The sequence below is a fragment of the Stegodyphus dumicola genome, chromosome 7, assembly GCF_044657685.1.
Source record: "Stegodyphus dumicola isolate Sdum_Otavi_A_Nest chromosome 7, ASM4465768v1".
NCBI lineage: Eukaryota > Metazoa > Arthropoda > Arachnida > Araneae > Eresidae > Stegodyphus > Stegodyphus dumicola.
Genome location: NC_140774.1, coordinates 53,666,986 through 53,691,305, shown reverse-complemented (window position 1 = coordinate 53,691,305; position 24,320 = coordinate 53,666,986). Strand labels below are relative to the sequence as shown.

The 24,320-nt window shown below is 28.7% G+C and overlaps 1 protein-coding gene across 3 annotated transcripts in view; it reads left to right on the top strand.

Moving 5' to 3' along the window:
• Positions 1-24,320, top strand: part of LOC118194234 (spatacsin) — a 173,380-nt gene that overhangs the window by 6,728 nt on the left and 142,332 nt on the right. For 2 of the 3 annotated variants that reach the window (XM_035365449.2, XM_035365448.2), the window contains exons 4-8: positions 1,747-2,197; positions 4,707-4,833; positions 5,006-5,156; positions 16,188-16,348; positions 21,361-21,618. In XM_035365449.2, the coding sequence (XP_035221340.1) occupies positions 1,747-2,197; positions 4,707-4,833; positions 5,006-5,156; positions 16,188-16,348; positions 21,361-21,618 (1,148 nt within the window). Of the gene's footprint in view, positions 1-23; positions 515-1,746; positions 2,198-4,706; positions 4,834-5,005; positions 5,157-16,187; positions 16,349-21,360; positions 21,619-24,320 lie in introns of those variants that run through there. The other variant, XM_035365450.2, reaches the window with a different exon arrangement.

Sequence of the window (24,320 nt, the reverse complement as noted above, 5' to 3'; positions counted from 1 at the left end):
GCAAGATACGGACACTGTGAAACAAATTGTGCTGATTGATTAAAAAGTACCCACATTGCGATAACTAAGTGATGATTATATGCATGCAATTTTGGCAAGTCCTGATACTGCTGTGTAATACTGAAACAGCATTAAGTGGAGCAGCATCAAGAGGGGTCTTACAGTATAGCAAAACAGTCATTTATACATCTCCTGCATTTATGCAACTTTTTTTTCTTGGATTCATTGCTATTGCAAAATATGAACAGCAAAATATTTTGTTTATATGATCGTAACATTGAATGTTATTTTTCCCTGACTTATTGAATGATATTTCTTTACACAACTTCTATAATTTTTTTAAAAATCGTTTTTGTTTTCTTTGAATAGCATTTGAAAGTTTCTCATTGGTATGTGAGAAGGAAAAGAAAGATCTGGAGTGTCTCAGATGGGCTAAGATTTAAATATCTGACAGGTGGATAGAAGAAAGATTGCTTGAAGAAATAGCAAAGAATGAAATTAGCTAATAAAGCAGGCATGCTGATGGAGATTTTTCATTCTTGCATGATTAATAAGCATGTTTTAACTGGTTTTATTATTTACCTTTTGCACTTCAGTCAAGCAGTGCAACAGATGACACTTGGAAGACTTTTCCTTTGGGAAAAATTAAAATCTTAAGATTCAAGATTATTCAAGATAAGCAATTGAAATTGAGCTATGGTCATTTGCATTTTTATGTTAAATATTATATAGTTTAAATTAAAAATTTTTTAATTAAGCTTTATTATGTACTTTATGTTTTTAAAACTTTCAAAATAAAATGTTTGGTACTTGCATATTTTTCCATCAACTATTAAAGTTGGCTGAGATCCCATCAAATTTGTGCCAGCCATTCCAACAGAAGTTTGAAGGAACAGATCACTCTTTATTTAATTTGATAACCAACATATACACGTTACTGATACAGCATATAAAAAAATTCAATAAATATGAGCTTAAGCTTTGAGATTATATGACAAACAAATTCATTAAAAGTAACACCAGTTCATTCCGATAGCAAAAATTCCTCAATGACATTTCTAATAGTAACAGAACTGAACATGTAAAAGGTAAGAAAAATATACCTTAAAGTCTATTTTCTGTGTGAAATTGAATATAAAATATGTGTCAACAAGCAGTTTCGTGGTGTCTTTTATTGTTCCATTTTGCCAAACCACTGTTATGAATATGCGCAACAGTGTAACTAGTCTTAACTTTGAAAATGTTCTGCTGCTTGCTGTTCTACAAAAAGCAGGTTCAAAGTAGTGGAAAACAGAGAAATAGCAATTAACTTAAATCCTCTTTTATAAAAACTAAACTGCCATATTGAGGATCAAGGTTATATAACACCAAAACAGAGGTCTTATGAGTGTATTGTGTTCTCATGCTTATTCATTATTGCTGTTAAACTGCATTGTTTTAATGACAGTTTTTATTTGTCAAAAATCGTCGACAGGAAAATATGTAAGTCCCAAATATTTTAACTTTTCTAAAATATAGAACATATTTTAAACACTATAAAAGTACGATGATAAAATTGTATAATAGCAGCATTAAAATTATGCTGCTAAAATGTATGAATTCATTCTTAAACTGAAATTTTGACTGTATATTTTTCTTATTACCCCCTTTTTTTTAAAGCAGTATCTTGAAAAACTTATAAACTGTACTTTACTGTATAATACTTTGTTGTGATTATTTGATTTTTCTTTAACCTGAATTATTCAGCTGTTTATTCTTTTTCAACTAATGCAAAAATATTTGAATATCAGTTTTCGGATAATACCTTTAAGTTCACAGAAAATGAAATTGTACAAAATTTTACTGTGAATTTGAGGTTAGACACTTTGATATTTGTTACAGAAAACCAGCAGGTATATTCCATGCCATTAGACCTATCTAGTCAAACATTAGAGAATTCCACTTCTCAGACTTCCAGTGGTATCACAGCATTTACAAAACAGTTTCCCTCGGTCAGGAGATTGGATGATGGTCTAAGAAGATTTTCTGCTTTTTATGGCTCTATTCAACCAGTGACTTTTACATGTGATACTAAAGACCTCGTTTTAAAAGATTTTGTTATTCTTGAAAATAAATTGTTCTTTATATATCATGGTGTTCATGACTTCTTAGTCGGGATTCACATTCTGTGTGCAGATGAGCCCACTGTATGTAAAAGGTAAGAAAAATATACCTTAAAGTCTATTAATTTATTTAATGGACGTTGGTTGTATTATTTTTTAGTCTTAACACTTTACCAACCCATCGCCTATTAATTAGCTTTTTATTGCCAATGCCTACTGACTGATAGCCTATTAATCGGCTTTTTATCGGCAATGCCTACCGACCGATCGCCTATTAATCGGCTATTTTCACTAACGCTTACTGACTATTAATCAGCTTTTTTCCCCTCCAACACCTACCGACCGATAGCCTATTAATCGCTTTTTTCTCGGAGCTACCTAAAAAATAGTCTATCAATCGGTAGCCATGGTGATAAACAATTGCCATTTGCTATATCATCTGCATTTTATTATTAATATTGAGATACGTTGCTCACTTACGTTAAGTGTGTTGCTTCATAAACTCCCACATTTTCACCCCGTTTTGAAAAAATTTACCATTAGCGGTGAGCGAAAAAAATGGTACTGGAGAGTTTTATTTAGACGATTTATCAGATTGTCCTGACAGTTATTCAGGACTGGGAGAATCTGCGGCTGAGCGGCTAGTCAGAGTGCGTATGCTGTTGAACTGCTAGCGGTCAGTAAAGTGTTAATAGGAAAAGTATTCAAAACTCTGAGTTAAATTATTCTGTGCTCAGAGTATAATTTATATTCATGAACGTAGAGAATAGTTATTTGTAACTATAACCTATAGTAATATAGACATATAACTACAGTCAAAAGTCTTTAATCGGGACTCGTCGGGACTTCGGCGATTCCAGATTATTGGTTTTTCCGGATTATAGATCATCAATTTAAATCTGGTAAGATGGCATGCAGAAATTATAAAATTAAAAATATGAAACCGTAATTTCTGAAATAAAGAGCAATTATGATCTAAAGGGTATAAAAATTTACAAAAAAAAAGCTTAATATTTATTTGTTTATTTTATTAAACATTTCTTTCAACGCGCGCATGTGTAAAGCATGCATTACGCATAGTTGAAATTAGAAAATTGCAACCAGAAAAGTATTTGATGTGCATTCATGATATTTATAATGATGAGGATTTAGTGCTGACAGATCAACTTCCAGTTCATTGCGCGCTGCGACATCCCCCCTCCCACAGAGCAGCGTGAAATTGATAAACAGATTTCGGATCTCGAAACATACTTTCGCTTTAGATCCTTTACATATGAGCAAATATATATCGGAAATTCTATTTGATATAATCGAAAGTTCAAGCTTACTTTTATAAAATTGCTCTAACAGTCTGCAAAAAATAATACGCCGTATCCAATTCGAAGATAAAGGAACAACGCAATCTGCAACATTAACTGAATTAGATAATTTTAGCTTGGTTTATACCGTCCGTTATACATTAAACGTGCATACGTAAACGTTTTATGCGCACACGCATATTTGCAGCCGTAAAGGTCTTACGCGCACACATAAACGCCTATGCGCAGTTTTGAGGTCCGGATTATAGGTGTCCGAATTAACGACTTTTGACTGTATTTTAATATGGGAATTAATTACTGAATTAAATAAGTATTGAAATAAATTAGAGTGCTACTGTAAACTGCAATTAAAATTAATACTAATATTTTTTATTAAATTAAGTGTAAAATCGTAGTCTTAAATAGTTGTATGTATAACTAATATAATAAGAATAATGATTAATTATCTAGTGTGTGACCTACAGCTTTTAGTGAGTTATTTATTTTTTAGATGGTGCTTCTAAAGGCTATTTTTAGATATGAAAATAAATACATATAATTAAGAATACATAAATGAAGCAGATTCCATTAATTAATTTAATAATCCATTAAATTCAAAATGCTTCAATTTCAGTAGGTTCATAATTCTAGAATAAGTAAGTAAAAAAAATTCAGTTAAAAAATTCATCATAAAGTAAAAAAATTCAGTAGCATTCATATTCAGATGTGCAGTAAAATGGTGGGAGACAAAAGTCATTAAAACAACAATAAATTTTAGTGGCATCTTTAAAAAAGTAAATAAGCCCCATCTAACTGACGTCACATACTACATCTTAATGGAGTAATGTTATAACTTAATGTTTTGGAATTTTTCACGAAAGTTACACATATATCTATTTTAACAAATATGTCTATATAAAAAGGAATTGGAAATATTTTTTATGTAATCAGTAAGTTAAAAAAAAAAAAAAAAAAAAAAAAAAAAATCAAAATTTTTCTGTATGTTCAGCTTTGAATTAATTAAAATAAAAATAAGTAGCTTTTATATGCATTTCATATTAATTTTTTTATTCCAAAGGAAATTGAAAATGCTATGTATAGGAATTAAATATAAATAATGTAGGTGTTTTTGTGAAATAATTTTTAAGAAATCCCAAATTTATTAATTGCTTAGTTAATGGCATAAATTCAAATTTTAATAAATAAAGGAATTGTGCAACATTATAGTGTCTATATTATTTCTATCAGTTTCTTTAAAAGTCATAAAAATCAGAATACATGTTTAATCATTATCAAAATATTACAGCCTTTCCCATCCTCCGTACCTGATTACAAGTGGATGTGAAGAAGTTCCTTATCCTGTTTTATTATTAACTGAAAATAAAATATCTTTGCTGTTATATGACATTGAACAGGACAAGCTTGTTAATGAAGTAAGCTAACAAACCTAATGCATTTATTTTAAAAAAAATTCTAAAATGAAAGCTGTCAAGGTAATTTAGTAAAGCTTGGGATTTGTATATGCTATTAAACAGCTGTAATCAAGCATTAATAAATATTTAATATTTATAAAAATTTGCTAAATTTTCTCCCTTCCCTTAACAGCTTATGATTTATCCAAGTGATGGTGTTGTTGAAGAACTTGCATTATTAAATAACTGGAGCAATATTCATATGGATATTGAAGTTCTTAAACTTGGACTTAGTAATCGACAATTATATACTGTGGAATTTTTCTTGAAAACACTCTTTGAAGGTAAGAGTATTATATATTTATTTATTTATTTTATAAATTTTGATCTTAATATATTGCCTTCTCTTAATTTCTGAAGATGAATGATAATAGTGATATGTATTGCGGTTTCTTAAACAGCTGCCCTAAGGATGGCCAATGCTGATTAGGCAAGTGCCTGCATTGGATAAAAAAGTAAGCATTTTGGAGGTTTACAGGGGTGTGAAATTAGTAGAAACAGCTGCGAACCCTGGCCACTAAAATGGGCCTTAACCCATTAGACATGGAGTCAAACTGGGCTTGGGTGACAGAAATGGGCAACTCATTCCATTCTGCTTCAAGGTCTATGCTAGACTTCATCAACCGTATTAGCTGGAGAGGAGTGGCGGGCCAGTCTCTCAGCAACTCATCACCAGATGTTTTGAGTGAGTGACAGATCTGGAGACCGTGCAGGTCAGGGCAGCAATCGAATACCCTGTGTATCGAGGAAGGTCAGAATACAACGTGCAGCATGTGGCCTTGTATTATCTTATTAGAAGATGGGAGGCCCATCATTTCTTGAAATTGATATTGCTTTCGAATTTACATTTTCATGGATCAGACAGTGCCTTTCAGTTTATATTTTAGAATCAATAGATTTATTTTATCTTATGCAGTTTTTATAACCTTTAATGAAGAATTATCACATGAAGCATATTTTACAACTGGTTAAGAGAACAGAGGAATTAACAAAAACTTTTATTTATAAAACTTTTATTTTGACTTAATAATAAGTCAAAAAAAAGTTTTATTTTTAGATCAAAGATTTAGTACAGTCTTTTTCTAGGAAGGTGCCTTTTTTTTTTTTTTTTTTTTTTTTTTTTTTTTTTTTTTTTTAGTTGGCATCGGCTTCCAGAATTATATGGTATACTATCCAGCAATAAATTGTTTGCATTAATATTCTGTTGGCCATGGATCTTTTTTTTCCCCCATTAAATATACACCATGCCTTGATGAAAATGTTCTTCCTGTTCCTCTCTAATTGCACCTAGGTTATCTGGGAAGAAATTCCAGGAATGGATAAACAGTAGGCCAGTGACTGACCATCTGAAGCAATCAGTTAACTTTAATGTTTTAGTAAAATGTATAATTTAATTGCCACTAATATTTAAAAAAATCATATACAATATTTTAAAAGGATTAAGTAATGAAAAATATCTTGAACTGTTTGTCATAGGTTCTGTAGTTTTGTTAATTTAAGATAGGCACACTCTCATTTCAAATCCTCATGTTCCACTATATGTACCAGAGGCTTACACAACTAAGTTATAGCACTAACAATATAAATAAACTAATAGGCACTTTAAGGCCATTTTTTTCTGACTTAAGCCTAATAATCATGGTAATGACAGTTATGGAAAATATGTTGAATCCTCTAATTTGCTAAATTTTCCTAAATCACTTTGTGTGGTGCTGATGATGCACATAACGATCATAAATTAGGAAGGTTTTTCTACAGTATTGTAATGCCTGTTTTAAAATAGCAGACTATAATTTAAAAAGTGATTCAAATAAGTATGACAAATTTGGTCTTCTGTGGTGGATTTTATCGTATAATACCTTTTAATGCAAATGCAAAAAATGTAATTTTTTATATGTATTCTGTAGCGAAGAAAAATTGTCAAAGAAGTGGTAGCCAAATTAAAGTAGCAAGTGATCTCTCAGAAAAGTCCATTTTTATGGAATCAGAATTACTCAAGAATATAATGTGTGGGAGACTGTATGAATATCATTACTAAAAACATCTATAATGAGTATTCAGATGTGAATTTCAACAAGACTTCTTTTTTGCTAAAAAAGCATAATTTAGAAGTATTGATTTCAAATTACTACAGTACGAAGTCTGAGGTCTGGACTCGTCAGGTCTTTGGTAATTCCGAATTTGAGATTTTTCCGTATATTAGATCATCAGTTTAAATTTTTTAAGGTGACATGTATAATTTATAAAGTTAAAAACATGAAATAGTGATTTATGGCCTTAAAAGAATAAAAATTTACACCCCCTTAAAAAAAGGAGCCCAAAATTGATTTGTTTGCTTTATTAAATATTTCTTTCAGTGTAAATTGTTAAATTTTCTTTGTTTTTTTGTGCTAATAATTTCTCTAATTCAGTAAATACAGGGTTCGTACGGTCCTTAAGAGTCCTTAAAAGTCCTTAAATTTTTTGGAATCAATTTTCGGTCCTTAAAAGTCCTTAATTTTGGCCAAAATCAGCAGAAGGTCCTTAATTTTAATCATCTAAAATTTCTGTTTCTTTTTACAATTGCCATTTTGAGTGTGAATTAGCATTTTGGAGGAATATTTTCGGCAATTCACTGGCATACATGGTTATCTTTTGAATGGGTTTATGGGTTATAATTTGTTTCTATTTCTAATATAATCGATGGGATACTTGAGTTTCTAAGCAAGAAGTGAGATATAAGCATTTTTAAATTCATTTTCTCTAATAAAGAGTTCTTAAACAACTTTTCGCTTTTGGAGATGTGAATTCTTTTATTAAAAGGTTCTAAATTTTGCGACTTATCCTCATTTTGGCGATTTTAAGATCAGTTTATAGAAAATTTTTAATTCCAAGATCTTAGAGTTTTTGGATGATTTTTTTTAAAAACATCCTAACATGGATAAATTTCATTAAAATAAACTTAATATATTGAAATTATATTTAAAAAATAGCATTAAAATAAAACATTTTTAATTTTCACTATCATATTATAAAATCTCATTTTTTCAACTTATTATACAATATTTTGACCTGAAAAATAAAGAAGGTATGATGCTATAAAGCACAATTTACGAAATGGCTCTTAGCAAAAGCAAAATTAGCTATGTAATTAGTTAAAAATATCTTCTTTTTAATTTTTTCATTGTAAAAGTTTTTCCCATGTAATTGTCTCAGAATATTCAAAATTCTCAGAATATGTATCAGTTTTCTCTATAAAATTAATTTTACACATTTTCCCTCCTTTTTTTTCCAAAATATTTTTGGCTTTTTGCTGTTACTGAATGGGTAGGGATAATTTTTTTTTTAGTATTTTAGCCATTGCAGCTTGGAAAGTTTATAAGGATTTGAAGGCAAGATTTATAGATCCACAATTCTAGAAAATTCGAGAAATATGAAAAACGTCTCCATGATATCAACACGTAATGGATGTATTTTACTGAAAGTTTGCGATGAATTTCTTACTTTTTGGAGAACGTCTGGAAGAACAATGATAACATAATATTTGAATGTTTTACTCCTGATACTAAAATCATTTTCTTAACATGTTTATCTTCCCTTTATTTTCTCTACTTTTCACTAGACACAAGCATGGAAAATAACAAAAATGCTTCTAATCTTGTCACATGGGCAGGCAAATTATAGAAAGATATTTTTTTTTTAATAGAGAAATTGAAAACTTACAATTTAAAAGATTCATCTAATATGTTTTAATGCATCATACACAGAGCTGGCACTAGGCATTTTCCCACCTGATGCAATCTATGTGGAGTCTAAATTCTGCTTCCAATGCCTGCTCTAAATTCTAAAAGTTGTGCCATTTCTAGATTTTGTTGTTCAGTGTGTCACTAAATTCGAAACATTCTGCCACAATGGCTCTGTAACCGGCCTTTACCAGATATATTTCTTCTGAATGTTCATATTACTAAAGAAATAAAATTAGCCATTTTCTATACATTCTAAATGCATTTCATGTTTTTTAGAATAATGGAAATCTTTAATTAAATACAAAAATCCTAAAATGAAAAGAAAACGTGTTGAAGAAAGAAAATAGTACAGACAAAGAAAATTATTCTTCAAAGAAATATGCAGTTATTATTATGTAAATTACCCAATTGTTTATGATTTCAGCCTTTACTATAATTTTCCATTTCTATTTCCTCATGTGATAGAGTTACTGAGCCAGATTAAATTAAAATTAAATTATATAATCTACGACCACTAGTCCACACTTTTAGTTTGAATTTGTTCTTGTTTAATTACATCACCATGAGCTGTAAATGATTTTGTTAGCATCAGAACATGCCTTTGTATTCTATGTTCTTTTTATATAAGAGTTTTATTTAAACCTTTGTCTGATATTTTAGTTATTTTCAGACATAGCGATAGTTTGCTTCACATCAGTTGGGGGTTTTCGACTATTTAACTTTTACCAGATCAAGTAAACCCTCATATACACTGCTCAAAAAAAAAAAAAAAAAAAAAGGGGCAGTGCTATATCTCCCGTTCTACTGGGGCGATTCACGAAATTCAAATTGCGTTCTTCATGTCTCGAAAGCGCGACTTAGGATATATATTTTATTTATATATAGCACTATTCTAACATAGGTATTTTGACACAAAATCAGACTTTTTCTGAAATAACATACCAATTTTTTTACATATTTTGATTCTACGACTCAAATTATGCCAGAATACCAAGTTTTGTAAAAAATCGTACGAGTAGTTTTTGAAATATTAGCTCTCAAAATTTTAGCTCCTCAATGTTAATTGAATTTGGCAAATATTTATTTATACCTCTTTTTTATTAACTTTTTTTTATTTTTTCTCTCACATTTCGAAATTTAGGTTCATTCCAAATAAAATTTACCCATTTTTTGTGTTTTATTTTTTAAATTTCTATTTTTGAATAATTTTTATAAATTTTTCGAAAAAAATTTTGAATAATAACCTATAAAATTTTTACCATCATCTTAAAGTAGGTGTATTTTTAAGCATATCTGCAAAAAATTAGACTTTTTTATTCAAAATTTTCTAAGATATACCAAAATTTACATATTTTCGCGTTTTGAAATTTGGCATCTTTTTTTTGAGCGATAATAACGCCAAATGTGGTCTATGGATTTTTGTTACACTGTATTGCCACAGCTATTTTTAACCTTAAATTTCAAGTAAAATTTTATGGAGAATTAATTATATGACATTTTTTCCCTCAATGATGTGTAATAAATATTTATTAATACTATATAAAAAGCTATTTTTTTAAATAAATTTTTTAATATTTTTTTAATTTCTCTCTATCTTTTTTTTTTTTCCTAATAAGAGTAAATTTTTACCTTCGACGTTTTATCGTCTGCTACTTTACTTCGTTTAAATCGAATTGTCTAAAACTGAGAATTTTCGTTTGATGTTTATTTGAATTTTATGACATTAACTGCACAATTTATTTCTAAACAAACTGATGCTTTTGAAGTGGCTGAAAGAGCAGCTGGTACTATCATCCATATTTTTAAAGCACAGTATATTTTTATAGAAGCATAAGATTTAGAATAATCATTTTTATAAAAGTCAAATTATGATATAAATATACAACCCTCTAGAGACTGAATTAATGGAAGTTCAATGGTTATGTAGAAATGATCTGCAGCTATTTAATCGCTGGATAAGTCAGCAGATTCCGTGGACAAGTAAGAATAATTATATAAACGACACCCAACATTCTGAATTCAATTAACAACGAGGATACGATGTTTATTAAATGAATTCAAGAAGTTTTAAAACATAAAAAATCAACTCATTTTTTATCCTAAAATGTATTTTTGTGCGTAGCGTATTTTCATTATTCTAATTTAAAATTCTAATAATTCTTAAAATTCTAATTTAGAATGTAATTGTCAAGAACTGATTCCTAATCATCAGTAATATAATAAGTAATTATTACGGTTATTGATAAATCCTTCTTATAAAGTAATTGCAAATATTTCAAAAAACATTCTGTCTGAATGCAAATATTTTAAATTTTATATTAATCAAGATTGCACACGATATTATTTATTTGCGCTTCAATTCTTAACGTCAGTTCTAGTAGAAGTTACAAATCAATTATATTTAATTAAGGATTGGATTGGATTGGATTGGATTATTTAATTATGGCAAAGCGCACAAGGGCTATCTGCCTAAAGGGAGGGATGCCTTCGTGGAGGACTTTCTAAGGGAAACTGGCTCGTATACACGTTGCACATTGGGAAAACCATGAAAACACCCATGCAACCAGCCCGTTCGCGGGATTTGAACCTCGGACCGAACTACCAGTGATCAGCGTCTTTACCGCTCGGCCGTTTGTGGGCCTTTATGAAATGGAAGGCAATAACTTTATTTAAAATGATTGTCAGAAATACCAAAATGTTTCGAAAAGTTGGATACTTTTTAATATACTTTCAGAATGCTTAAAGAAAAAGAGAAGAAAAATAAATTTTTTCTTAAAATTTAGTATTTGTATTTTTTTTAATTTAAAACTTTTCAATGTTATGATATTTGATTCTTGCGATTTCAAAAATAAAATATTTGACTAAAATATGAATAACATTTTAAGAAACCAAATGTAGGATAAAATTGTGTAAAGCAATGGGCACAATGATAAAACTGTTTAAAACAGTTTATGCAAGTCATTCTAAGTTAAAATGTCGGTTATACATCTCTCTTATTTATATATATCTTTTCTGAACGAAACATTGAAAGGCGTGTTAACTGTGCTTTACTGTATTCTCTCTTTTAATATATGCAGTTTTCAAATGCATCATAGTCTGGGTTACAAAGTATTCTTCCGAATGAAACGCAATTCAAATAAATAAAATCAAAGTTTGGAAAATTTATATTAAAAATGCTCAGTTCGAAGGAATAAATAGAAAATTTTAAAACAATTATCTGAAGAGACAATGCAACACAAATAATTAAAATAAAAGTATAAAAATTTTAAAATTACCTAAAATAATAACTATGACAAAAAAATATATATAAAGAAAACTATTTGAAAAAATAAACGCTGCACCTTTATTTACGCAGTTTGAATAGGTAAATAGAAATTTTTAAAACAGTTATTCGAAAAAAAAAACATGAAACTTAAACAATTAAAATAAATTCGAAAAAGAAAAAAATACTTAAAATAATAAGTTATAATTAAAAATATAATATAAAGAATATTATTTGGAAAAAAGGAACGATGGTGACTTTTTTTCCTCTCACGGGAAAGGAAACTAGGTTGCCATATATTAAGAAGTTCGCCAAGTGAAGTATTCTTGGCGCAAACTGACAAAAAAGTGCCAACATAAATTTGTGAATTTCTCGGTAAATTTCGCTCCAAATTTTACAAAATTTCATATTTAGGCGTAATTTGAGTCGTAGAATCGAAATATGTAAAAAATTGGTATGTTATTTCAGAAAAAGGCCGATTTTGTGTCAAAATACCTATGTTAGAATAGTGCTATATATAAATCTAATATATATCCTAAGTCGCGCTTTCGAGACATGAAGAATGCAATTTGAATTTTGTCAATCGGCCCAGTAGATCGAGAGATATAGGACTGTCCCATTTTTTTTTTTTTTTTTTTTTTTTTTTGAGCAGTGTACATTGTGGAGAGGTTGACAAGTTAGGAGATAAAGCAGTTAGGTTGATGCAGAAACTAGCAAGAGCATTGGTTTGCATTTTGAGACAAATCTCTAATTGTTAGAAAAGATGCTTAAAGAGAAGGAAATCGATATAAACTAGCCAAAATGTTTGGGAAGTCTTCAAATTAAAATGACCGATAAATATTTTGTTGAGTGTTGTTGTTACAAAACATAAATGTTTTGTAGTTTTTAATGTGTAATTATTCTAATATCATTTAAGAATCAATGTTATAAATTACATGCATTTTAAACTGTGAAATTTGATTAGATTTTGATTTTAATAGGGCTTTTTTAACAAATACTGTTAAAAAATAAAATTTAATTGTGGCCATGTAAGTCCATAATGACTAATGTTATCTAATTACCTAATTTAATTATTTATAACTAACTGCTTACCCTTAAAAATTATCTCTATGTATTAAAGCGAGTTATTGCCTTTCATTAATACTCACTGTGGTCACAAGATAAAACTCAAAAACGTAAAAATTCAAGTAAAATTTATTCTTTGCATCTAGTGAGACTTAAAATAATACAAAACAACTTATCACCTCTGGTGCTTTAATGGCTTATTGGAACCTTGAAGTATATTAACTGGGTTTCAACCCCTGAAACTCTACACGAAGCTACGACACTAACTGCATCAAACAGAGCCCGACTAACTTTCAACACTTGCGAACCTACATCAGGACACCTGCCTACATCAGGCCTTTCAGGTTTGTTCTAATGAGCAGGTCTCTCTCTAGACAAGCAACAGCAATAACAACATTCAGTCTTCTGTTCTGAATCATGCTGATTATGATCTTACTTCTCATTTTAAGCTATGCTGTTTGACATAAAATCTACCTGCTATTTACTCAACCTCTAGACTGACCAAGTACGTGTCAAAATGAGACATTTAAAAAAATCAACATAAAGCTAACTGTGAGTAAAACGTAAATGTTACTTATCTTCTTTTAAGTATGTCCATCTGTTATAAGTGTAAAATATTTAATGCTGCTTGATAAATTGCATAAAGTTTATTTTATTCTCAAACTTATTAATAATTATGTTAATTAATTCATGTTTAGTAATAATACAGACTACTTAGAGATCTATTTTATTTTTTTAGGATGGTATCACAAAAGTGAAATTCAGGCATAGATAATATTTTTAGTTGAATTTATTCAGTTCCCATTTGCTCATAGGTCCTTAATTTTTTTCATTAATGGTCCTTAAAAGTCCTTAAAAGTACTTAATTTTCATGTGCAAAAATGTGTACGAATCCTGTAAATAGATATAATTTCTCATTCAGTTACAAAGTACCATTGTTCAAGTCCTGTGATTGCCATGTCAAATATTCCAACAAAATTGTCTATTGAAATTTTTCCATTTCCAATAACTTCTCTGTCACTATCAGCAGTGATATTTTTTGGATTTAGAGCCATACCAGAGCTATTCCTAGCAGGGGTGCAGCGTGTAAAAGTATGCGGTCGACAAAAATCAGGGGCGGCCAGCCTCTCACGATACCATGATTAAATATTTTAAATTCATTAAATTCATTGTAAGTACACACAACTAAATATTTTAAAGTCATTAAATTCATTGTAATTACTTGTCATATGTTCTAAGTACTAATATATAAGTACTTAATGAATATGAAATAAAAATTTTATTAATCATTGAGCATTTATTTTTAATTTTGGGGCATCAGTCCTAGAAAAATACGTGGGCAGCCAATGGCCTAGGGGTGACAATTCTAGGAAAGTACACGGGCAGCCAATGGCCATACTATAGAATTTGCTTTCCCTTAGGTGATTGTCTTTGTAATGAAAAACTGTGACATCATCTTCATTTATTTCCACTTTAAAAAAAAAAAAAAAAGTTCCATTAATTGTGAAATTTTGTTTTTTATTTGCACTATCAGAACACCTTCAAATTCATGGCTATCGTCATAAAGCTTAACTTGCACATGAGTTTGTCAACTAAAAGCATGTTCTATTAAATTTTATCTTGCTTCTATCACATGCTGAAGAAGTTAAGCTTAAATTATATTAATTTAATCGTTTGGCTTATCTGAGTCATGAAAAAATAAATTTCTGCATATATGTATCCAGGGCTGGCATTAGATATTTTGCATTCTGGTGCAGTCTGTGGATACAAAATTCTGCTGCTAAGAGCCTTCCTAAATTCTGAAAATTTTGCATGAAAATTTTAAAGATTTTGTCATCTCTTAATTTTGTTGCGCAGTGCTTCCCAAAATCTAAAAATTTTCCCTTTCCTAAATTCCAGCTCTGGTACCAGTCCTGGGCTTATTTGAATAACAAATCAGTTAATCTCAATTCAAACAGCACTAAATGTTGTCTTTTGACCTGCGAGTGTCATTTACAAAATCTACCGAGGGAAAAAAAAATTATATTAAATTTTTCTTCATCAACACTCTTAATATTTTGCAGTGGAGTTGTATTGGACATCCAGATTTGAACTTTGAGAGTTGAAATTAGAAATGCTAAAATTTAAAATATTCTGTTTAATAGAATTAAAATTTCATATGATATCTAAATTAATACTTCTTTTTATTTTTTCAGCAGATAAGAATTGTTTAAATCAGGGGTGGGGAACGTACGGCCTCTAACTCTTATATTAATTAATATTTAATTATATAGGATACGACAATTTGGAAATTAATATAATTAAATAGCATGCTGTCATCTATTGAGCATAACAGGAAGTAGAATGCTGTAGCATTGCAGTATCTGGCAGTTTTTCATAGTCTGAAATTATAGCCATTCTGGTACACTTTTCAGTTTGCCAACGTCCAGCAATGGAATATTTTAAACAAACAAACAAAAAAAAAAAAAAAAAGAAAAAAAAAAAACTTTTATATTGTAAATTTTTATTTTAATAAATGACTTTTTTGTGTTACTTCTATATAATGCAATAAAGTGATGAAACTGTACAAAAACTGTAATAATTTTACAAAATAGTCACATTTATAGGTGTATCAATTTATGCTGGGGCTTCCTTTATCACTATCTAATTTAAGTGTGGCCTCTCATGGTAAAAAAGTGCCCCATTTCTGGTTTAAATCATATAATTTTTGCAGTATTTTAAAGAGTGTTTATTTTAGTAAGTTTTTTTTTTTTTTTTTTTTTTGTTTTTTTGTTTAAAAGTCTTTTAACTACAGGAAATAACTTACTAATTAGAACCTTCTTTTTAAAACGCCTGTGTAATGATTTAAGTTTTGTATTCATTGACTTAACATCATAATTTGAAATGGTAATTACATATTAAGACAACCACCTGGGTGCAGTTTGGTGATTTTTTAAATATGGAACAGTAAAAATTACTTATTAGGTTCAAGCTGGTGGTTTTTTAACTTTTTTAAGAAAGATTCCCTAACTATCAACATTTATCATAAGTCAGCAAACATTATCAGCATAACAAAAAGAAAGCATATTTTGCAATTTAATTAATGTAAGTATTGTTAAAATTGCCATTATCTCTAAGACTATCTCATTTAATTCATTTCTTAAAATGGAGCCATGGATATAGGATGAAATGTTCATGCAATATTCAGCTATATAGTTTTTTAAATGCCTTCTATAATTAATAGAAATTTTAATGATTTTATTAATTAAAGGATTTTTTTAAAGGATTTTGTCAGCAATGGAATGCACCCTTATCACCAAAGTGGTATGAGAAAATGCAAAAAGAATGTAATATATGGGATACAGTTTTGAATTTGGTTTCTGAGAATGTATGCAAAAACCTGACTGAGAGTCTTTCTTGTCAATATGCTGAACAACTACTTTATGTAAGTAAAATTTTAAAGTTGTGTATGTTTTTGTTATACTTTTATATTTCACATTATATAGTTGTATATCGAGCATAAATAATCAGCTCTGGAGAAATATTGTCAGTAATTTTTAAATATTGTGAGCTAGTTCTTCAAAAATGTGCATATATCATGCAGTGTAATTATTAAGTATGCTATATGTTTCATATAACAATAAACAAAGCAAACAGTATTTGATGTCTTTTCAATGAAATTTGGTTAATATTTCATATATTTCAAGAAAGTATATATTAGATTTAAGTGAAGTGCAAATATTGAGAGGTATTTTGATTAAAAATTACTCTGACTAAATGTCAGATTCGTTTTTCTTCTCCTCCCCTCCCCCAAAATGTTTCGTTTGAAAAATTGCTTTGTTTTTTCCATAATTCAGTTCTGTATTTAAAATTATGACTGAATCCCAAACTTTTGTTATGATAAATAGCTTTTTGCCCCAGAAATGCCATTAAAATTTCACATTTAAAAAGTTTACTAAATTTATCTGACATCTAAGCATAAAATATTTTGAGTAATGTGGATATCTTAGCAGGGTGTAAGTTTCTTAGCGCAAAAACAGATAGGCGCATTGCAAAAACAGGTGGTTTGAAAATTGGCATCGAAGTTGGCTGTAGATTTTTTTAATGGGTTTTTCATACACAGCTTTCGTAAATGAATGAACTAATAATCTTATAAATTCACTGCTCACACCATTAAATAAAGACTTATTCAAAATCTGTAATGTAACTTACTCATTTTGGTCAGTTTTAAAAAATAACTTTTTTTTTCCCAATATTTCTTCTTTAATTATCTTTTAGCTTTGAATTCTATTAAAAAAAATGCAGGTGCACTGCCTTGAAATCCATAGATTATAACACCAGTTTTTCGTCCTTTTTCCAAAACTAGAATGATAAAAAAAATGTATAGATAATTTTCTACAATTATTTTTCAGGTTTCAACATTACAATTTTAAACAAATGAGGAAGATTCCTTTCTTTCTAATTTGTTTGGAAATGCTATTTCCAACTGAGGTCCTTTGATGATAAATATACAAACATGTGATGTATACTTTACATAATATGTTCCTTTTCCATATGGGTTTTTCATTAAATATTAATTTCTTTTCAGCAATAATTTTTTTCACTTTCCATTAAAAAATTTTCCAGAGAAATTAAGCTTGCCATTCATGTGTCATTTTATGAATCCAATCATCATTTTAACAGTTGATTTTATTAGTTTTCTTGTTTTAAGTAATGTTATTACTTTTTACAGGATAAATTCTGCATTTAATGTTAATATTGTTTTATGAATCTAATTTTTTACATGCTGTATATTACTTTACTTTTGATTACAAATCAAAGAATTTAAGAATTTGTCATTTAAATCATTTATTGTCATTTAAATTTATTGTCAATATTTGCAAAAAATTTCGATGTTTTTGGTTATTCACATTCTTGCTGAAAAGTCACGAGCCTGTTGGCAACTTTAGAGAGATTTGCAAATTCATTGGTGACTGTTTATTTATTTATTGTCAAGCTAATGCTTAAAGAGCAATAGCCATTTTTGAAATGGCAGCATATTAAGAATTCTGTATACAAGAATAATGAATCAATAAACTTCAAAAAACAAGAAATATTGCTAATAAAACACATACTTTTTTTGCTCTATTGTTCTCCCCATGTACACAGTCATCTGTTTCCACTTAAAAAAATCCAGAGACTTGCATAAACTCGGTATTTGTGCAATTCAGCATTGTACTCTGGGCAAAGCAGACGTGTGCTACATGTATACTGGATTGACACAGAAATATTTTTTTGCGACATTGTGGGGTACCACATACTTATTTTGCTGACATACTGCATTGCCTCATGACTACTTTTTTGAAATTTTTTGGCAGAGGGTGCAGATAATCAAAAAGTACCAAAATTTCATCTGACATTCACAAGTTTTTCTATTTTGTAAATTTATGAGCATATTTTTTGCGTTTAAAGTTTATTTTCTTTATAATATTTTATAAGCATCATCATCATTTTTAAGGTAAATTTTATGTTTAGAGTTTATTTCTTTTTAATATCTCATATCTCTTTTTACTCCGGTTTTTCTGGTTTATTTCATTAGAACCTTAAAAATAAATATAAATATGCATTAATAATTATTAACTACTAAATTTGGAATGCTATATCTTTTGTCATTTTAGTATGCATATTTCAATAAGTTGTAATGAAAATAGGACTGTAAAAAATACTGTAGTAGCAATGATTATGATACAAAGCAATAAATTCATTTTGTATTAATATTAACATAAAAGGTAGAAATTTTAAATAGTGCTTTGTGCCTATTTTATTTTCATCATGAAGATGCTTTATAAACATATTGCAGTGCATTTAAAAAAGAACTTCTCTACTGCATAACATCACATTCTTTGTTGCTATAGAAAGTGCTTTTTTTGGGGGGGTGGGTGGGTCTTTTCTTTAATTAATATGGTTTCACTATCAGTTTGCTTATAGCCAAATCTTCAAAAAAATTTTGCGCCATTTTTTCAGACCCCTTTTCTGGAAATGATTGCATTATGATTACATTTCGACAGTACCCCCAAATTCTTATTTTTCAGAAATCTGATTTTTTTTTTATATATATATTTATTTATTTTTAAAATCTGGTGCGGAATTTTCTTGCAGATCCTTTCTGAATGATCGAACACGTTCAGTATTTCTTTTTCAGAGTACCTTCTTGTCTCAGCACTAATATTAAAATGTCAGTACTTTGAAAGTTGTGCTGACTATTTGTATCAAGATTTGCAAATTTAGATCTGTTAATACGCAGATACCTTAAAATATATCAAAATTTAAAATATAAATGTAATAAATAAATAGAATGATGTAACTTTTGAATTAATTTCTTTTTCATTGTTCCTTGCAGCATGATATAGTTTTTATTTAATTTGTTTTCAGAGAGATTTGGATTTTCAGGAATGAAAAGTTCTTAGATAAAGTGTTAAAACAAGGCTAAAATTTATTATTAAATTAGTATTAATTTTTTTTTTTTTGGTATTTATTTTGAAGTTAGTAAACAGTTTAAAATTGTGCAGAAATCCTCGTGTGTTTCTCCCTAGACCATTTTTAGAGTAAAACTCAAAGGTAAAAATTTGTTTGAAAGAAATTCATGGTTCCTAATACAATAAATCTGTTTCCTGAGATTTAAAGTGAAATTAAACGTTTGATATTAATTGCTGGTTGAAAGAAAATGATTCCTGATAAAACAAAGTCAGAGGATTCAACCAATGAAGAAGTAGGGCCTTGTTGATACTATTTTTGGCATTCTCAATTTTCAAAATGTAAATAAAGGAAACATGGAAGAATGGCTAGAGCTAGTTGAATTTTCAGTATTGTATGATTTTATTAGACCAAACATTCTTTGTTCAGTAACTGTGGAAAAGCTAGAAGAAGGGTGTAAGGGTAAAATATAAAGGAGAAGGATGAGTCATTATCTGACAGAGGGGTGAGTAAATAAACTGCTAGAAAATTTGAGCCGAAAATTGTTGATTTGCATCTAATGATGTTATAATTTCAGATAGTGTTTGCCACGTTATTTGAAAAAATGCCAACATAGCTGCCATATATGAACTTAAAGCATCTAAAGTAAAATTAAATTGGAATCAAAGCAAGGCAATTCCTCAACAATATTAATAATTGCAACCATGGATAAACTGTATCTAAACATATTAAAATTAAGATAGAATTTATCAGTAGAACATACTTGAAATTTGAAGTTCATCAGTAAAACATACTCAAAAAAATACAAAAAGAAAACAATATGCAAAATAATAAAAATATGGAAATATAAAAATTAATTTCCTTTTACTGAAACTCTAATTTAGAACTCATCAAGGGAAAATGATTGAAGTTTCATAAAAATCGGTTAACATGTTTCATTCTTCTGGTTCATTTGAGATCAAGAACTGAGAAAAGATTCAATTAAATTTTCATTTAAGATATTAAAATACCTTTAAAACCGAAAAATCGAATCTCCAGATGTATCCAGAATTTTCTCTACATGCTTTCAAAACACTTGGAAAAAGAATAAAACATTACATTGTGCCTAATTGACTGCTCAAAAAAACAGTAAAACATTACATTATGCAAATTGACCATTCAAAAAAAAAAAAAAAAAAAAAAAGTCAAATAACATTATATGTAAACCCGACATTAAAAAAAATTAAAAATTAGAGAGGAAAACAAATATACTTTAAATCAAATTGTCATTTCGATAACACTAAAAAAATTGGGTGGTCCCCGATTTTGTGATCCTAAACTTTTAGTACCAAGAAAATGAAAAACTTTCAGAAGAGAATTCTCTAAATAATATAAAATCTAATCTGAGCCTTAAACAACTAAAAACTGAAAACCTATTTGAAACTAAAATTGAACAAACATAATCTGATACTTTAGCAGGTAAAAACTGAAAAACCTATTTGAAACAAAAACTGAGCAAAACGTAAACTTACCGAATTCTTAAGACAATCATCTTTTTCCAAACTGTGTTCCTTGCAAAAGAAAGTTGAATTCAAGGCTACTCTGGAGAAGCAAAATTTGTACTTCTTGGAAAAAATATGTAATAAGGTTCAGATTGTCCAATAGCAGAAAGTATTTTAACATGTGTTCAAAATGTCCTATCCTGTTAAACTTTGTGTGAGTGCAAAACGTTGGGTGCGGTCTGTAAAAATTATTACCGACAAGGAGGGTAATTGTCAACTCCAACATGGTGGCGGGAAAACCTGTAAATGAAATGCTGTTCTCTGTAAAATGAAAGATTTCATACGAGAGATGCTGAAAAGTCTGTATAAGATTTATTTATTTTTTTATGTCTATCTTAAACAGTATACTTATGTCATTCCTCATTTACTTTTTTTTACTTGGATTTTTTTAGTTACTGTAAAATGCTTTCCATTAATAATGCCATTAACTGTAATTTTCCATATTATTTTCAATTATTTACAGGTCACAATTAATATGGTAATACAAATACTAAGTGTAATTGAGCAGAAGAATGCAGATGATAGAACATTTTTAAAGAAAGATAAAGATGTTTTGCTGTCAAAGTTTTCTGGATTTATTTTAAATATGAGAAAATTACTTCGTGAGCAAGATTCTTCGAGTACAGATATTTCAGAAAATGAATCCGAAAACAGCACAGAACAATGTTTTAGCTGTGATATTTTAAAATTATGGACAGATTGGAAGGAACGTCCTAATGATGTAAGTAGTTCAAAATATTTGTATTAGTGTACATGCTAATTTCTAGAAGTTAAGTAGCAAAGCAGGAAATTATTATGATTTTTTAAAAAATAAACTGGGAATTCACAAAACTCGTGCATATAATGTCAAATGCAATACTCGGTATGTTGCATGCAAAAAATCAGACCTATAATTGTATATATCCTAAAAGCAGTTTTCAAGTTTTCTTATTAAATAAGTTTTCTCAGAGTTGCTTCTTAATTTATATATTAATTATGAGAAAATCTTTTTAAAATAAAAAATTGTTTAATTTTTCTGTGATATGTCATTTAACAAATGAATATTAATGAAAAGCAATGAGTCAGTATAGCTGGATAATCGAATTGTCCTGAGACTCAACTTTCTAATAAATTTCTAAATTTTAAATCGCTCACAGGTGTAGTACAGAAAGACCTAGAATGTTCAACTACAGTGGATAAGAATAGCTATGTTTTTCTGCTTAAACAAGTAGAAAAGATACTCAAATGCAAAATAACGTCTATTGTCACCATAGCTACCGCTGTTATATGTTTCCTTTGTGCTGCTGTGCACTATTTCCAAATTTAGTTCATGAAAGGAGTGTTTGTTGAGGTTGCTAGATGTGTATGTGTTCCTTCTTCTTTGGAAAAGGAGTAATTGTTTAATGTGAACTGATGGCCACTCTAAGTAATCATAATCCTATGGTATATTTAGATTTCTCTGGACTAAAGTTCAACCAAAGTCCACAGTGTTATATAGACCAATGAAACATAAAGCGTAATATGTACCATATGCAAAATAATTCCAGATATGCTTTTATTCAGAGGTAACGAAAAAGGTTCTCTTTTTTTTCTGTTATCTGCAGCAAGATGCTTATGTGAAAGTAACACCAGAGTTTGAAATTACTCTAATGGAAGCATAAACAATATATGCTTTTCAAAATAAACATGCTTTTTAGCAGAAATAGAGATAAGGTCTTAAATTCCCATGGTCACATGCTCTTTAGGAAATTATGTTCTTCTAAATGATGATAATGCCCATTCTTATCAATCTTAGTAGAAAAGACTTTTCAAAACTATGAAGAACTTCAGAAAGTTTTGTTAAAATGCTTCTATAGATGAATTTTTTTTGGAATATCATCAGCTGTAATAAAGAGTTAAAAAGGTGGCAGCATTCTGCTTTAAAGCATATGTCAATTTTGATAGCTTTCCTTCTAAATTATTTCATATGTGTTAATTTTTGAACAAATTAATGTATGAAATAAAATATGCTTGAGAATATTTGTAATACTTAAAGGTTTTCATTGGATTTAATTCTAGTGAATTGTATACAGTTGTTATTTTTTTCACTCTGTCTCTTTTGTGTGTTTAATTTTATGAAACAATTTGCTGATTTCTTAATTTTAGAGATAAGGAGAGACCTAAAATTTACTAAAATAAGGAAAAAGATTTCTTTTCATATCTACAACTTGCTGTATTTATTTATTTGTAGCTCATTTTAGAAAATTTTATTAATTAAAATTAATAATTTAAAAAAAAATTAAAAATTCAAGTCATAAAATGTTTCAAGATTTTTAACTATGTAGATGTAAAAGTGTGATGGGATTTAATTTTTTTAATGTTAACAAAATTTAATGATAAAATATTTACAGTACAAAGTCCATTATCCGGAATGATCTATAATCCGGGCCTCAAAGCCACAAACTTATGTATGCACGTAATGCTTTTATGCATGCACGTAAAGCGTTTATGCATGCGCATAAAACGTTTACCCATGTGCACTTCTGATAGTGAAGAAAGTAACAGAGGTTATTGAAAACGAAAAAATTTCGATTGACAAGTTAGTCGGTATTCTTGACGCAGCAATTACAGGACTTGAACAGTGGAACGTTGTAACTGAGGAAATTATGTCTGTTTATAGAATTAAAGAGAAAGTATCAGCACACAAAACGAAGCAACTTAAACAACTTACATTGAAAGAAATGTTTAATAAAGTAAACAAGTAAATATTAAGTTTTTTTTTTTTTTTTTTTTTTTTTTTTTTTTTTTTTTTTAATTTTGATACCCTTTAGATCATAATTGCTCTTTATTTCATAAATTACAGTTTCATATTTTTAATTGTATAATTTCTGCATGCCATCTTACCAGATTTAAATTGATGATCTATTATCTGGAATCATAGAAGTCCCGATGAGTCCGGGTTATGGACTTTAAACTGTATAATTTAATTCAGGTTTAATGAGTTATTCAAAATGAGCTGTAAAATTTTTAAATTTATAGGCAATATAACCAATGCATAAAAATGCAATAGAACACAAATATTATGTACTCAAATCAGTATGAGGATTTAGTTGATTAAACTTATTTCATATGCAAAATATAACAGTAGCATTTTTAATGTCATTTGTTTCAGTAATTTTCTTCAAATTTTTTAATTAATTTTTTAAAAAATAATAAATACTGTAAAACACATCTGGAAAAAAAATCTGTTATATTTCCTTCTTATTCTCAGTATAAGTGAATAGAGCTAATTTCTTGCTATATTGCTTTGCTATATTTACTTGAACTTAATTGTTTAAACTCAATGTACCACATATTTTCCCAAACTAACTGTCACCATACAGTAATTAAAATAAGCCACCACACATATTTTTTTACAGCACTCCATGAAAGACAACTAACTATATTTGCCTCTTCGCTATGAGA